Source organism: Cheilinus undulatus, linkage group 15, assembly GCF_018320785.1.
Source record: "Cheilinus undulatus linkage group 15, ASM1832078v1, whole genome shotgun sequence".
Lineage (NCBI taxonomy): Eukaryota > Metazoa > Chordata > Actinopteri > Labriformes > Labridae > Cheilinus > Cheilinus undulatus.
Genome location: NC_054879.1, coordinates 43,346,160 through 43,363,955, shown reverse-complemented (window position 1 = coordinate 43,363,955; position 17,796 = coordinate 43,346,160). Strand labels below are relative to the sequence as shown.

General features: G+C 38.4%; 1 protein-coding gene across 1 annotated transcript; it reads left to right on the top strand.

Annotated features, from left to right (window-relative positions):
• The first annotated feature begins 10,106 nt into the window (after positions 1-10,106).
• On the top strand, positions 10,107-12,091 carry sp5a (Sp5 transcription factor a). Its single transcript, XM_041807522.1, has 2 exons — positions 10,107-10,276; positions 10,608-12,091. Exons 1-2 carry the CDS (start codon positions 10,226-10,228, stop codon positions 11,676-11,678), a joined length of 1,122 nt encoding a protein of 373 aa, XP_041663456.1. The 5' UTR covers positions 10,107-10,225; the 3' UTR covers positions 11,679-12,091.
• The last annotated feature ends 5,705 nt before the right edge of the window (positions 12,092-17,796 follow it).

Sequence of the window (17,796 nt, the reverse complement as noted above, 5' to 3'; positions counted from 1 at the left end):
GTAACAACTAAGAAAAATAGATCTGTGATGACGAAAACTGACAAAAATTAAGTTTAGTTTTCGTCAAGATGACTTAAACTAGACTAGAATGTAATTTAGTTTTCGTCAGACATCCGAAATCTGTGATATTTCTCCACTGTGGGTAAATCTGTCTAAAAACAATTTATCTGTATCTATTCTGCCTCTCAGCTGTAGAAAGCAGGGACCCCAGGTTTAGCAGAGTGCATAGAACACACTACCATGATTTGTTACTAGATTCAGGCAAGAAAATAAATGCTTGGACTAAAAGTAAAGACTAAAACGTGAGGACTTTTATGGACTAAAACTAGACTAAAACGAAAAAGGCTAGAAATGACTAAAATGTGACTAAAACTAAAATGCATTTCATTTAAAGACTAAAACTGCAGTATAGGTGATAGGGACTGATCTCACTGTTAAATATTTTACAAGAGTATATTAATTAGATGTCTGGCTCCCAGGGCATTGTCAAGAAAACGCTGACCCTTATGAAAATGGACTTGATGACGCCTGCTCCAGATCATTGGTTCTCAATTGGTGGGTCAGGAACTAGAAGTGGGTCTCAAAGCCATTTTCAGTGGGTTGCAGATGTGTGCCTGGACAAAATTTCAATGATGTGCTTTTATTTTTAAAGACATGTCTCATTACATCTTTTGTTCCATCTCTAATCCAAACTGCACCATTTTTCAGAAAAAACATTTAGTTAAGACCTTGACCTCTAAAATAACGGAGTCAGAGAACTTCCCTTGATGGTGGTAAATCGCACAATGTTGCACAAAGCATCATGTTCAAACTTACATTTTAGGTTGTTTTTATAACTTTTACTTACATTTAAGCACATATATCACTTAATAACTATGTTTTAATTTTAAGTTAAACTACTTTAACAACATTTTCTACAATAATGGATAAAATTTTAAATTTTAAATCATATAAAATGTCTTTGTCTTTTTTTTTTTAAAGTATCCTGCAACCCTCCTGGGGGTCCGGCCCGCCACTTTGGGAACCACTGCTCTAGAGATCTTAACTATGTGATATCTAGGCTTGCAACGCTGGTTTTCTCTAAATTTTGAGTTACTGTCTCCTGATGAGAAACCAATACAATTTAGTATTTATCACATAAATCCAGCATTTTGTTTAAAGCAAATTAAATAAGTCAAGATTTTAAGAAAACAAGTGACATTTACTCATTCTCACACAAACACTTCTCAACAAGGTGTATTGTATGCATGTCCTCTGAGGGCTTCCATACATATGGCGATAAGAGAGCAGTTTTGTTTTGCCTTTTCACTGTAATAGAGCTCTGCAGGCTGCATTTCTTTCTAAAGTGCTGTGAAGATAAAACACCTTAAAATGAGTCAATAAAGTTAATATAATTTAAACTCTAATAAAAGTAAAGCATTAACCTCCTCTTCTTAAAAGCTTTGAGAATCTGCACATAGGCATGGTTGATTTATGGCACTTCTATGTAAATGTACAGAAGCCATAAGCAGACATAAATCTAAACATTTTATTTGACTCTGCTTTCTCATAAAGAGTAATTTCAAACTGTTTTCTTGAAATTATTTGTGTCATTTTCTTCAGAAAGTGCTTGCAATGCAAGTTTATAGAAAACATGCACTGCTGCAGATAAATGAGTTGAGATCTTAAGAAAAAAAGAAACTGTTTAATGCAGGAACAATGAAATAATATGTATTGATGTATAAGTAACAATCAGAGCTGTCATGTTTAATTGAGATGTGTCTAGCATGGCAGGCTGCCGCTCATACATCATCACAGAGGGGGGAGCTTTTCCCTCTTTAAGGCTGGATTACTGCAGTCAGGGTGGGCTCAGAAGGTAAAATGACCTGTCCTGCCCCACCTGACCCCAGGCCAGCCCTGCACATTGCCAAGGCTTTACTCTTTGCTTTTGAATATGCAAAGACCTCCGGCTTCATAGGCTCAGAACACAGAGGGATGGAAAAAAAGAGTTGTATCACATTGCAGGGAAAATTAGTGAGACCAAAGTTGGAGTTTCTGTGTTGGGGGCTGCGAACAATGGCAGCTTTCTGTCAGACAGCGACTTCAAAGGTCTGCTGAGTGACTGCTCTGAGTTATACTTTGTTGTAGATCACTGAGGAAATTCACAGATGTTTTCTCATACGAGACACCATTATAGCGGCTCAAGTACCCAGTAGCCTCGAGCGTCTTTCCCTCTCTCCCCCCCTCCTCCCCTTCTCTCTCTCTCTCTCCCACACACTCGAACACACTCTCACTCTCACACATAACCCCCCGCCCCCATCCCTAACTCTCTGATATCCCACGTATGAGACAGATGTGGAACCTGTTTTCTCTCCAACTGTCCGGAGAAAGTTAAAAAGACGTTGGTGTTGTGGCGTTGCTCCCTGATGTTGTCAAATCTGCAGTGCTAACTGTCAAAACACATTCAGCTTTGAGTTCACTGATCATTTGTGTTCAAGACAATAAGAAGAAAATCATCCAAATAAAATGATATAAAAAGTCGTCAATGATAGTGGAAATGATTAATGCTGCATGAATGTGAACACAGTTCTTTTCTCTCCTCTGCAGATTGCCTTCTTCATCTCTGAACCGGGCCTGAACCAAAAGGAACTCAACTTCTACATCTATTGTACATTTTTATTTATTACTAGTAAACGGACATTTTATATGACTCAAATAAATCTGTTTCAACATGTGGCTTTTGACTCCTAGTGTATCATTTCTCTCATGCATGCGCTAGTTTTTGCTTTTTGTGTCTTAATAGAAGTATGAAATCATTGGAAGAAAATACCTTACCGACACTAATGGCACTATAATGTTGTCTCAATTTAGACTTTTTATTTCTGTTATTGTTTTTATTGCACATTTTCAAGCCTTTTCTCATCTCATGAAGGGGTAGTTGCATGAGTAAAAAAGAGTTCAATGGGAAAATGCAACTGTCCTTCAAAAAAGCAATCCAGTGCATGCTTGCGTAGAATTAAATGCCTTTAATTGACACGGCAGAAACTGCTTTACATAGTCAGATGTGGCAAAAATGTTAAAGTTTACTGCTGTTAAAGACCCTGATAAGGGACTCGCCAGTAGTCGAGTGGTTAAGGCGTGCACCATGTATGCAGGCAACCCGGGTTCGAATCCGGCCCGTGGTACTATTTCCTGCATATCTCTCCCCGCTCTCTTCCCTGTTTCCGACTCTATCCACTGTCCTCTCTCTAATAAAGGCACAAAAAAGCCCAAAAATAAATCTTAAAAAAAAAGAAATTCAAGAGATTATAAGGATAGCTAGACCACTTTCATACAACTCACCTTTAAGATATAAAAGTTAGTCACTCCAGTCCAGTCCAGGTAAAGCTGTGCTAAGTGACTGGATATGTTTAGACTGGATATGAAAAGACAAATAGCCAGTCATTTCAGGGATTTTAAGGAGGCCAGAGAAGCTACAGTGTTGTCTTAGTTTAGTCATGAAAAAAAGCACATCCATAAATTGTCCTGACAAAATGTTTGTTTACCAATTTGGCGCAGAGGCACAGCTTAGTGCTAAAACTAAAATATGCACTAATCCAAATAAAATCATTCCACCTTCATGAAATATATTTCTTTATGTGTTTTGATAGTTTTGGACGAGACTCTAATGTGACACAAAACTAGACTTTTCATTAGAACATCTTCATTTTCTGATGTGCGCCATTTTTCATCTATGTTTTAGAAAGGACCACAGTCTGGGCACTTCTGCCTTATTTCTTTGTTTTTATCCATAACAAATTCCTTTTTCATGGTTAAGTTTATGCCATAGTCTTTGACACCTAAAGCTGTTTCAAAATGTTCTAAATAAAAGCAGGTCTGAAACAGGAAATCAATTACCCTTACTTTAAGACATTAAAAATGTATCAAAAAGGTGGTTTAATCTCGTCTAACTTCAGGAATTCTGAGATTAATTGCCTCTTTTGAGGGACCGTTGCATTTTCTCATTGAACCCTTTCATCACTCATGCAGCTTCCCCTTTACATAATCAATTGAGTAAAGCAAAGTTTCCTTAAAGCACCTGTATGTGACTCTACAAAGACACAGCCGTGCTTCTCCTCTTTTCAGAGTCATTCCACTCTGCTTTCATTACAGATATTCTGTTTAGTTCTAGATCTGCACATCTTATCAGTAAGTAAAAAATATTGCCACCTTTGAAACAAAGCATTTAGCCTCAGGCATCATTAACAGCATTGGTTCACAACCTGTGGTCCAGGCCCCCTTAGGAGGGGACGCTTAAGATCTCAGGAGGGGTGCAGGGCTTGGTTTGCTTTGAGATTGTAAAAACTGGATTTGCAGTTGTTAACTTGCATAATGATTACTGGATGGTTTATTTTCAGTTATGTTAGTGAAATTGTGTCAAATGCATATTTGCTTTAAAGTGCCATGCTACTAAATACTGGTTTAGCTGGTAGGCAGGTTCCCAGAGGCTACAGCGTACATACGAAGTCCACAGCCTGACACTGTATGGTGCATGTCTTCCCCGCTATTACCTGTCTCTCTTCAGCTCCCAATAAAGTCAAAAAGCCTAAAAAATAATTTTTAAACTAGAGAAGCACTCAGAGAGCGCAGACCTCTGCCATTAGCTCTATCTCCCAGTAGTGAAGAATCCTTTAAAAAATTCCTGGATCCGTCCCCATGTGCCCCCACCACGGGATTCCCCGATTACTCCCTCCCCGGTGGGGTGGAAACACGGTGAGGTAAAGCACTGGCTTCGCTAAGAGTGGGCTGTCATGGTGGAAGCATTGCCTGCTGGTGCCAACAGATGCACTGACAGTCTCACCAATGGTCTCACCGGACGACTGGAAGTCACAGCAGAGGGTGAATATTCCTCTGTTCCTCCCAGCATTGTGAGTCTGCCATCTCCTGGTGTAAAGTGGTAACAGCACAGACCTCGGCCATCAGCCCTATCTCCCAATAGTACAGAATCCTTACAAAAATCCTTATGCCATTTCTGACATTTCCTGAAAATTTCATCAAAATCTGTCCAAACAAACAAACTAACTAACTAACAACCTAACAAACCCACCTGATCACATAACCTCCTTGGCGGAGGTAAATATGTATCATGTTGGGAGGCAGATGACATAATGGTTTAAGACCCGACCCGTGTACACAGTCAGCCCGGGTTTGAATCTGGCCTGTGGCACTTTCCCGCATGTCTCTCCCCAGCTCTCTCATCCCGGTTTCCGATTCTGTCCACTGTTCTCCTCTGTCAATAAAGGCAGGAAAAGCCCAAAAATAAATCTTAAAAACACTTGTAATTCAGGTTATCCATCCACATCCATTCGTTATCTGTGCTACTTATCCTGTTTGGGGATGCAGAGGTCAGAATTGGGTCCTTTGGGGACTCTGTAAGGGAGGCTCCAAGGGTAACGGTTGTGAACCGCTGCTTCACAGGAGTGACACTCACCTGTTGAACTTCTACAAAATGTTTTCATTCTAAAGCCAGGAAATTAAAAATTTAAAAACAGTATCATAAGCCAAAAGCCTCGTCTCTTATATTCAGTAAGAAAACATCAGCTTTAATTTCCTGACTTTAAAAGACAAGAATTACCATTTTCATTCCTGCAGCTACTCCAAAACTGCATCTTCTCTCTCAGATATTCTATTAATGCTGCTTCACACACACCTCCACCTTGTAACAGTATTTCTGATTGGCCCTCAGCTTACAGCTTTAAACTGATGTATGTAATACACGCATGCTACCGGCTGATTCCATGTTCAAACCTTTGAGAGTACATGTAGAAAACTATTGCAGGGCTGGTTCTTCCAAGTTAATTTTTTCCATCAAATGCTGCAAGGAAAAAAAAAAAATCTTTTAACCAAAACCACCGCTGAGGTGACCCTGTAAAAACTTGAGACATGACCAAAAGACGGTAAAGGTTTGGAGCAAGTAAATTACCTCGGGGATTGGACATTGTGTGGAGCCCACAGTCATGAATTTCTTACAAACTATATCAAAGTCCTGCTCAGCCAAATCCATCCCTCAGCTGGAACCCCATTGAGATGCATTAAAATGTAAGAAGTTGCTTTTGGGGCTGAAGCGAGTATCTCAAAGGAAGATATCAATAATTTTGTAACGCTGATGGTTCGCAAAATTCATGCAGTTGTCACATATGGCTGGAATTTCTCCTTTGCATAGCATGACAGGCCACATGTAAAGCTGGTTTATGAGGAAATCCAGCCTAAATCAGAATTAATGTCTGCTATTTTTCAATATCCACACATGCAGAGTGCTTCTGCTGCATCGTAGAAAAAATCTGAATTCTGTTTTTAAGGTGGATTCTTCTTTTACTGGAACAGTCGTTTGGTTTGACAGTGAGCAGATTACAACATTTGACATTTATCTGACATTTAAACCCAGGAGAAAACTGGCTGACAGCTTTTTTTCTGCACAAATACAAACTTTTGGTGAGCACTGTGGAAAAATGTTTACTGAGATGGCATATGATGGAGTTAGTAACACCTGATTTTATAGTAATCACTCAAGCTTTCAGGAATATGCACACAATTAAGTCAAAAAGAACAATGTCACTTTAATAAACAGCAAATCTGGCAACAAAAGCTTCATAACTGTTCGATTACTCGTCACCAACACATTTTTACTTCACTATTAAGAAAAACTGCGGTCGCTTTTCCCTTTTGCTGTTCATTCTTCAAAATAAAAGACGCTGTAAAAGGACTGATCAACATATCGCAGGCTTGAATGCTCAGTAATAAGAGAGAAACCCTGCAGTGTGTATTAATATTTCACTCACATTTGTAACTAAATTATTACTCAAATAGAAAAGATAAACACCAGTTGAAGGAATATTTCACAACCTGGCAACCCAAAAGTTGTTCCCACTGATCTATAAACCATTTGTTCATTTTATTATTCTCTTTTCACCTGTTTTCAGCCCCTTTATGTCCAAATCCTTTGATAACAAAGTTTAAAAACCAATAGTGTACAGAATAATAATGAACAATCTGGAAGAAGTAATTACCATATTGGCTTGAATGAAGGGCAAGGGTTTTTATACCTTAAAATGCAACTAACCAAGTGGAGTTGTCTTACATAAGGCAAAAACAGAAACCACCTTATAAAGGTCAGATAAATACATTTTTTAGCACTTCTAGTTAAGGGCTGTCAAAAAACTACATGTTGTAATCTCAGTTTACCTCCCATTTGTTGCATGTTAAATTCCATTTGCATTCAAAGCTGTTTCATTTTCATTTTTTTGACTGTCTTAACTTCCTTTCCTGATACAGATCTTTTATTTTGAAAGAAACAAAGCACTTCAGGTAGAACTTGGAAAAAGGAACATGTTATGGATTGAAAACAATAAAAAGGAACAGTAAAAAGGTAAATGTCTGATAACACAAGGTGCAGATGACTTGGAAAGGTGTTAAGGTGAAATGAGACCTGGTGTCCTCATATTACATCACTGTGGCTGAGACAGGGGTGTAGCTAGGTATTCTGGGCCCCCAGAAAGAATATTACCCAGGCCCCCCCTTAACTGGCTAGCCAAGCAAAAAATGTTGCATCATGTTTTACAAATACATATGCATTTTAATGTATTTTTAAAGCATAATTTCCCCATTTATGAGCAATAATTTGCAGCGCTGGACTACACCATTTGGACATTGTTAAGGGAGGAGCAGAGGCCCCCAGTATTTATTTTACTTTTTGATAGAAATTTCAGTCTGCTGTCTCATTCATTTGGTCACTTTTGATTCAATAATGATACTAATTACTAAGAAAAAATAGATAAAAACACATTTTTCGGGGGGCACAGATGGTTGAGTGGTTTAATGTGCACACCATGAACGCAGGCAGCCGGGTTCGAATCCGGTCTGTGGCCCTTTACCACATGTCTCTCCACACTCTCTTCCCTGTTTCCGAGTCTATCCACTGTCCTCCTCTGTCTAATAAAGGCACGAAATGGCCCCAAAAAAAAAAAAAACACACCTTTTTCTTTGCAGGCTCCTCAAGGGCCCCTCCCTACTGTGGGCCCAGTACCCTTTCCCCCCTGTGCTACGCCCCTGGGCTGAGATGGAGTTACTTAACCAAAGTGTGCCAAAAAGGAGAATAAGCATACAATTAACGTGATTTCTAAAAAGATTAATGGACCTTGATTAATTGCATTAATCCTTCAAGTCTGACAGCCATACTTTTAATTGTTAAGAACAGGATTTTGGTTGCCAAACTTCCTGTGGAAGCTGCTCTTCATCCTTTCTTTTTGCTATATTGCCTAATAAATGTATAAAGGGGAATAGAAAATGTTGTACATAACTTCCTCAATCCATTCTAGCCTGCAGATTATTCATGTAAATGGTTTAAGTGCAGTGTATGCTACCTGGCTATCTTCTTGGAGGATATCAAATAACATTTTCCCAACCTGGCAACCTCAAACTTATTTCTGTAAGTTTCCTCTTAGAATTTCTAAAATGTTTTCACCACTCAAAGATAATTTAATGAGTTCTAACTTTTAAACTACTTATCAAAAGGGCCCTAACCTTCCTTAAAGACTCTCCCACCCCTTCATTCAGAGGATCCAAACGTGACTTCTCTAAGACGATTTTCAGACACTCTTGTGTAGGTGTAACTTATTAAAAAAGCTTCTCAAAACTACACACTTGTCTAAACAACAGATTTAAAGCAACATTACCCATGATTCAAAGCAGCAGCTATGCCATTCACTACAAATTATTTATCATAAATATGGATAAATGCCATGTCCCACTGCTTCCATAACTAGATGTAAACAAGGTTAATCTTTCCTCAGTCAGCAGTGTGTGACTCCAGCGCTCCTGTAGCCAGTTTAGTAGTTTAACATGGCTCCAGTTCAGCCCGGCAGGACTCCCCCTTTCCCTCATGACTGTGTGTAAAGCCGTGGGAGAGGACTGGGAACATTAATCCCTTCAAAGGAACAGATCTAATTCAAAATCTGCCGCTCCAAACTAGTTGAGAGGACAGTGATTGTTTCTGCAGGGAAGCCAGATAAAGATCAGAGGGTTGATATTGAAAACTGCAACTTCCATTTCAGCGGCTCTGCTGCAAAACTTTGGATATTATCTTTAAAAAAAAACTGAGGACTTTTGAAACAATAAAAGGACAAATTATGATATCTTCTGATAGTTTCGCCTTTGTTTTAAACTCCACTTTTATTGTTGATAACTTTCATTTGGATGCTGTGTAAATTTTTCTGAATGGGAAATTTCCCCCTGAGACATGCTGACAATTCTATAGCAAATCCTAATTGAGACGTCAACATTTGCAAGTGCTGCTTTTGTCACCTGACTTAAAACAAAGGCTTCCCTTCTGTGTCATGTTAAGTAACATTTATAAATGTGAATTAGCTACTGGGAATTTACCCTAAGGCTGTAGAAGCTGAGGGGGGAAACTTAAGGAGTGGGGTTCTGATAAAACAAATGAGTGAAGAAGAAATGCCGGTTTAAATAATTCAGAGAGGGCATAATTAAGCTTTTAATGTCGTGTTGTAGTTCAAAGGAACAACAAAGAAATTTGAATTCAAATTAGAAATGTAAAAAAGATTGAGCAGAGATGAGAACTTTGTGTTGAGTCACTTGATTTTGGTCTCTTTTCCTCCATCAAACAGTCTGTTTGAGATCTCCAGAGATAACAATGTCACATTGTCACATAGGCTTCTGCTACAAATCCTTAATTACAAAAAGAGGATCAGATGACTACAGCATCCAATACCGGGGTCTCCAGGCGGCATGGGGGTCTTTGATCAAGAAAATCCAATTATTTGTGTATATACATTTCCCACATAGTGATTACTTCATTAATTGTCCCGCCTTTATCTCCTCCCTTCCCATCCCCCCTAATAATCAGCTCCTTTATCCAGACCAACAAACACACCATAGGAGCTTTGTGGATTCAAAGGATTTGCTTTCCCCTCTCAAAGAGCCGCTATTCTTTGATGATTGGGCAGCGGCAAACTTCAAAGTAATAAATCTTATTTCTGACTGGCTGGCGGCCCACCAAAGTCCTTATCAAATTCTAAGAAGTGATCCCTCACTCTTCAGATAGAGCAAGGAGATCTCAGAGAGAGGAAAAGCACCGAGGAGTGAAGACCTGCTCGACACCATATTTTCACCGCGAATGCTCACATTTATCTAAATTAGCGGCTGTTATTTTTTATTTTGGCTTTCATCGAGTGGGAGGAGGACGTTTACCATGGCAGCAGTGGCTGTACTGCGGAATGAAACACTCCAGGCTTTTCTCCAGGTTTGTGCGCAACTTTCTGTTGACTTTATACGACTTTAATAACTTGTAAACTCACTCAGCCGAGTTGATTTACGAGTCAGAAAGATGGAGAAAATAAAAGTCGCGTTACTTTTACGGTCCACTGTCATATAAATTAACTAGGAGAGCTAATTATTTCCTTGTTAATGACTTCTTCTGCCAACTTTATGTCACAACATCACGACTCGTGCTGCAAAAAGCAGATTAAATTCGGCTAGGCTGTTATTTTCATGAATATTTAAGCGTGTTTTAGCCTCATAAAGTGTGTTGAACAATGATTCTAATGGAGGAAATGTGTGTTTCGGTTATCCAGGATCGCACTCCAAACTCTTCTCCAGAGAACTGTAAGCACTCTCCGCTGGCTCTCCTGGCTGCCACTTGTAACCGGATCGGGCATCACCACGGATCCAACCCCACAGATTTCCTCCAGGTCCCCTACGACCCCACTCTGAGCTCCCCTTCGCGCTTATTTCACCCGTGGACTAACGAAGGAAACCCTCAGAGCACCCTGGCAAGCAACTCCACTTTCGGACTATCCTCCAAGCCCCAGCTGTCTGCGCACATCCAGAGCTCGTTCAGCTCGCACCACGAACTGCCCCTTACCCCTCCGGCGGACCCCTCGTACCCCTATGACTTCTCCCCCGTGAAGATGCTACCTTGCTCCATGCAGTCCACCTGCCCTCCCACCTACGTCCCCGCTGTCAGTTACGCAGCGCCAACTCCCATCCCGCCTGCAATGCCAAGTTTTGTCACGGGACCCTCCGGCCTCGTGCACCACCAACAGCAGAGACAGTTGTCCCCAAACCCTGGGGAGGATATCCCGTGGTGGAGCCTCCAGCAGGGGAACCACGTTAGCCACTCTTCCTCCCTGGGTCCCCATCGCTTCCAGCTGCAGAGAGGCTTGGTGCTGGGACATACGGACTTTGCGCAGTACCAAACGCAAATCGCGGCTCTCCTGCACACAAAGTCTCCTCTCGCGACTGCGCGGCGGTGCAGGAGGTGCAGGTGTCCCAACTGTCAGTCGTCCACGTCCAGCGACGAGCCGGGGAAGAAGAAGCAGCACATTTGTCACATACCGGGTTGCGGGAAAGTTTACGGGAAAACTTCACACCTCAAAGCGCACCTGAGGTGGCACTCTGGGGAGCGGCCGTTTGTGTGCAACTGGCTCTTCTGTGGGAAGAGCTTCACCAGGTCGGACGAGCTGCAGAGACACCTGAGGACTCACACGGGGGAGAAGCGCTTTGTGTGCCCGGACTGCTGCAAGAGGTTCATGAGGAGTGACCACTTGGCAAAACACGTGAAAACTCACCAGAACAAAAAAAGCAAGTGCCACGACAAGACACTCGAGCACGTGAAAAGGGAGGACACGAGGAATATGTTGTAACACACCTTGAAGTCGTTTTAAAACAGTAGAAATCACTTTAGTGCAATACAGTCAGTCCTACATTAGTACAAAGTGAGCTGCATTTCTATCTCTTTTGTTTTGTTGGTTTATTTCTCACACCCTGACAATAGTTTCTAACATTGCTGGTCTGTGTAGCACATTTGTGTATATATAAAAAAGTTTCATAAGTTAATTTGGGACCATGGAGAAGTTAAGGCTCATGAGTTTGAATTCACTGTCTATATCATATCAAGAAGACAAGTTTTCAACTTGTGTTTTGATCATTGTCTTCGGTGGAAGATTTCACTCCCCTGTAAATGATATTTAATAGCTTTTGTTGAATGAAAGTGTCCGTTTTTTGCTCCATATGGGGTGTTTTTAAGCATGCTCTTGAAAAGATCTGCTATTGTTGATATGACCCAAATACTGTGTGAGAATAAAGATTATAACATTTTCCTCAACTCAGAAGAATTCATTTGGAATTATTCAGTGAAATGAAGACAGTGAGGTTTAAGATCAAAAATATTTGAACTGACAAAAGTGTTATAAATATAAAAACAGCCAATTTATTTTCTGAATTAACTCTTTTAAAGTTGAAATTTAAGTCACTAAGGAGGGAAAAACAAGTTAAATTCAGCTTTCAGCTGGTGGTGATTGTCAAAATATGTTTGATATAATTTTGTCCTTACCAGAGACAAAGAGGTGGTTTTCATTTGCTTTAATGCTTTTTTTATATACATGTTGTGACTAAGGTAGTTTTAACAGTTCTCATCAGAAAAATCACACAGAAGGGAAGGAATGATGGGAGTTAGTCGGTACAATTTCAGGAAAAATTCACAGAAATAATCAGACATATGCATTAACTCCCTACAAATTTCTGTAAAGTCTCAAAGAGAGGAGTCAAGCTGAATTTTTGTCTGCCAGTTTGTTAAAAACTGACAAGAAAATCCTCTTTGTCATTGGTGTGACTCTGCATACAGGCGCCAACAAAATCCAAATAGTTTAAACAAAGCCGAATCCGGATTGAATTTGTGGGGTGCAAAAATGTTCACGAATCCAGGTACAAAAAAAAGAAAATAAATACTGCATCCAGTGGTTTGGAAAATATCACACTTGGTGTGATTTTTCAGCGCAAAATGTGTGAAAGCGCTCTATGTGGGTTTTGTGGAACAGTTTTTGCATTTTCCATTCACCTTTCAGGACTTTGCAGTGACAGCGCAGGCTGAGATGACACCCATTAGCAGAGAACTTTTACCTGAATTATCACATTTGTGTTACGCTGCAGGTTAGCTGTGTGAGTGTCCTGATCATTCCAGTCTTTATTTATTAGAAGAACACTGGAGCTTAATTTCACCCTGCACATTTAAAGGCACCTACATTTAATGTCTAATACTCTACTACTGATCTCTGCTCTGTCTTCAGCACCTTCATGTGAGGTAAACTCTCTTCCTCGTGAGTTTTTTGTTGTCGTCTTCGAGCAAAACTTGGATTTTGGATTTAAAGTGACATTCTTGTGAATCAAATGCCTTTCATTTAAAATCTAAAGCTGGTAATTAGTCCAAAAAGAAAAGTATTTAACTTGACAAATTCTAGTAAATCTAACCTTTGAAGCAAGGATTATAATAAAAATAATTTTAAAAACTCCAGGATTTGAGTTTTGCAGAGCGTTAAAGTGTTCCTCTCTGGTTTCTGTTGTCTTCTCAGTCAGATGAAGATTCACTGAAGCTGTCAGCATGAAGAGAAGAACCGTGGACATTGACATTTTCATATCTGCAGTTTTCTGCCTCAACAGCGCCCCCTTTTGTAAGTTGGCTCAGTTGTTCAGTAGAGCGGGCAAATCTTCAACAGTCCTTCAAAGACATTAGACAGAGAAACTATTGTCATTCTGACATCTTATGTGCTTTTTTTCATCTATACTCTGTCTTGAATAGTAAAAGTCCCTGAGTTTATATTCCTCAGTGTATTTATTTGCTTTAAAGCTCAACTTTCCAACTAGAGCTGCTGTTTTTTAAGTGGAGGAGTTCACTGAAATTTAACATCAAGTTTAGTCAAATTCATCCAGAGTTGAAGGTGAAATGAAACGATGCTGAGGTGCAATTTGTGTTGAAATGTGTGTTTTGCTATTACACACACGCGCAAAGCACATTCAACCTTCCCAGTACTGATGTGACTTTAAGTTGAATTTTTAAGCATTTCTCTTTTTATTTACCTTTTCAAACTAACTCCTATCGTGTGTTATAATGTTCCTCTACAATATCCCTTTATATAAACTGATGTTAAAATAATGAATAAAACACCTGACACTCAAGTTATCAAGTCTGGTGGTTTAAAAAAGAAATATTTTTGTACTACACATGTAAATACATTTACAGATTTCTCTATAGCAGTTTTATTTTGTATTTTCCCACTGAAAGATTTTGACTTTTCAAATGTTTTACTAGCCGGAGCTCAGGATCAGTGTGCAAAGGGACTGATGGTTAGCGAACGTTTACCATAAAAGTGTGAACAAGCAAGTATGAAGGGATGAGACCATTTGAATTGTAAAATCTCTATCCAAATTCTATGATCCTCTTATAAAAGGATTTCTAAGGATAGGTAAGTTAAAAGCACCAGACTGTAAAAAGCATTGTTCAGCTCTGACTGACTGCATTGTCAAAGACAGTCACATTTATTTTACTATAAGAAGCCTTGAAGCTTAATTGTTTGCCAAAAAGAAACTATACTATTATTATTTAACACAAGGGGGAAATTAGATCTGTTCAATATCTCATTTTTCTCTCACTAGCCACATTTTTACTCATTTCTACTAAAAATAACCTTTTTATTGATTGATAGATTTTCTCTACATCACAAATGTCTTCATTGGTGAAGACGCCGATAAGGACAAAAGCTCTAGAGGAAATCTAAAAGGACCATAAGGTTAACCTTTTTAAAGTGATCTGTTTACAGAATAATAAATAATCTCTCATACATTAAACACAAAAATGCATAACCTGCATACATGGAGAGGAAAGTGCTTTATAGTTTGTGCAGTCATGTAGTATGAGTAAATATAGCAGCAGCTTTGTTACACTGATTTATCAATCATTCATTCACTGTGTTGTAAAAATGTTTAAAGTGTGTTTGCGTGCTTTTCTACTGCGTACAAAGGCTGAATAGAAGAAGCATCCTTCTTTCTGTCTTTTTCTTTAGGCTCCTCTTTAGCACCAACATTCAGAGAGCTGCTGAAAAATCTTTATTTTCACTTTTCAGGTTTACAAAATAGTTTATTTTCAATGGTTGATGTCTATCTAGGAAAAAAGGTTTGAGATCGTTCGATAAAACCAATAATAATGTGACACTGCCACCTGAGCTCTGTGTATCAGGTTCAGTTACTCTTTCATCAGTCAGGATCTTTCTGCACTCCTCTATCGGACATGCACGGCTCTTTCAAAATAAAAAGACTGACAAGTGGTGGCATGAATCTAACCCCAAATATCAACAGCTCTGTTTCAAGCTATGAAGGATTGTTTTGGACTTGCTGAAAAAACTAAATGTGCCACTACCTGTTGAGGTAGAAAAGCAAAGATGTGTAAATGTCAAACATGCTCCAATCAGATTTAAATTAGAAACTAAGGATGAAGGATATAATTGGTTAGATATCAGCAGCTTAAACACTGAACCATCAGCATGGACAGATGTGAATTACTGACAATATTTTAAATCAACATTTTTCCTGATATCTGCCTCTAACAGCTGTGAATATTAACCGTATGAACACATGAGTTAGTAAAGTTTAATGCCCGACCAGCAGACCTTCTTCAGCTGAAGTCTTTTTCTTTATTTATCATTCCTTTTACTTTAAAGTCTCTTTTAAGGACTGAAATGTTGTCTGAACTGAATTTAACCCTTTAAAGCCAATGTATTTTGTGAGACCTATATCTATTTAACATGAGCAATCATTTCTTTTAAATTCTGCTGTATTCAATCTGATAAATGATTTTTTAAAAAGCCCTTCAGCAGATTATCAGCTGCCAAAAACTCCTCTCGTTTCAAATTTGCTACAAAAATATATATGTGAAATATTATAGCAATTGATATATTTGTTTGGATTTTTGTGAGAAGGTTAAATAAACATCCCAGCTCCACAAGAATGAGGATTTTTCTGGCTATTATTAAAGGTATGAGGCTTTAAAAGGTTAAATATATCAATATTTGCAAAAATTATTTAGTTGATATTGGCATACCGGCAAAAATCAAACATGGTTCATCCTTAAAAGTACTCATGATTAAAATATTTATTTAAATTATTTTGACTAATTGGGTGTGGTTTATTTAAGTTTTCTGATTTTCCCCTAAAAAAGCACATAATAATGATTTTTGTCAAATTTTATGTCAATATTTCTCAAATGTAAATGTAGGATGAAATTATTTGACTTTTTTCTCTTTTACTCACTTCGATTTTCTTAAAATCAGTTTGTTATGCCCACACTGAACAAAAGTGCAAATTTAAAAAATGTATGAAAAAGCAAATATAGTTCAAACAAGTTTGCTGTTCTTAAACGGGAATCTAAAAGGTAAAAGTTCATAAGCATTTATTTACGCATTCATACATGTGAGAGATCAGCTTTAGCAGCATGACATTTATTTATAATTAAAACATTTTTTTAATAAACTTACCATTTCTGTTTGGTTCTGACAGGTTCATGTGAATAAATGTTACTCTTTTAATCCTCATATCATGTTCAACCTTATTGTATCATTTTCTGATGTTGTTGTTTCCTTTTCTATCATATTGTGTCGTACTTGTCATGATTATTTTTATTCATTTCAGTTTCTGAGTTTCTTTGGCGTTTCCTGTCGCTCTCGTGTTTCTCTGTGCTTTATGTTTAGTTTTTTATTTCATCCTGTTATGTTTCTATTTAAAAGGTTACCTTTTCATGTTCATCATACCTTACTACCTAAATTATTATTTCCCTTGTTGGTATTTTTGTTTTTTCTTATTTTGAAATTCTCAACCCTACTTGTGTTTCCTTGTTGTTCTCTTGTTGAGTTTTAGTTGTTTCCTGTTTTATTTTGTAGTTGCCTTCCTTTGTGTGTGATTCCAGTTTTCATTTCCCTCTGCTCTCAGTGCCCTCACCTGTTTCACCTGTGTCTCGTTTGTCATACCTGTCTCTTTATCTGTAACCACTTCCTGTGTATTTAGGTTCTGTGGCTGTATCTGAAACCCCACACTCATTCCCTACTCCATATCCACTATATAGTGAGCAGCATACAGTGGACTATATCATGGACTCAACTGCAAAACACAAAAATGATTTCGGACACTACTCCAACTGTGGGCAATGACGTCATCACCATCTCACAATTAAAACATTTAGAGCCAATGGCTCACAGATTTCCATGACAACGGCTGAGGATCCAAATTAACAGTGGCATTTCATTGAAAACTGATACTGAACTTAACGTATTTTCACCAAAAATAAAATAATAATAGATAAAAAAGTGTTGTGTCTTTAGTGGTAAAATAGTAAACATTTTTGTGTGTATTATCACTTATTTTTGCATAAAGATGATGGTCTCATGTCTTGTAATCCTCATGGGGGAATAAAAGTTACTCTTTTTTGAACCCTTAACATTTTCTTACAGATTAAATACTTTGGTTAAAACCAAACAAAAAAGCATAGAAAATGTTTTTTATATGAGTTCCTGTTCTCTTCTTATTTGCCCGTCATGTTTGAGAGCAGCAACCGCTATGCATGATGGTAAATATTGTTGGACTAGTGACCATTGGTTGTTCTCTACTTTTCACAATGCATTGTGGGATAGAATGAGTGCTCTCTATAGTGAATAACAGTACTCACTCAGAATTCGGACACATCTACAAAATGGCATATTTACATATATTTATAGGAGTGATTTTGGGCACAGCCTCTGTCTTTTGTCAGATCATCATATGTCTCTCCCCACTCCTTGTGCCAGTAAGTTTGGATTCCCCGGTGTTCTTTTGTGGTTTTTCTTATAACTAGACTCTGTTGGATTTCATGATTTGCTTTTGGATTTTTGTTCTCCTTGGACTTTTAAAAGAATAATTTGTTGCCCTTTTTGATCCCTTGTTTAAACAAATGATTTAGTTTGT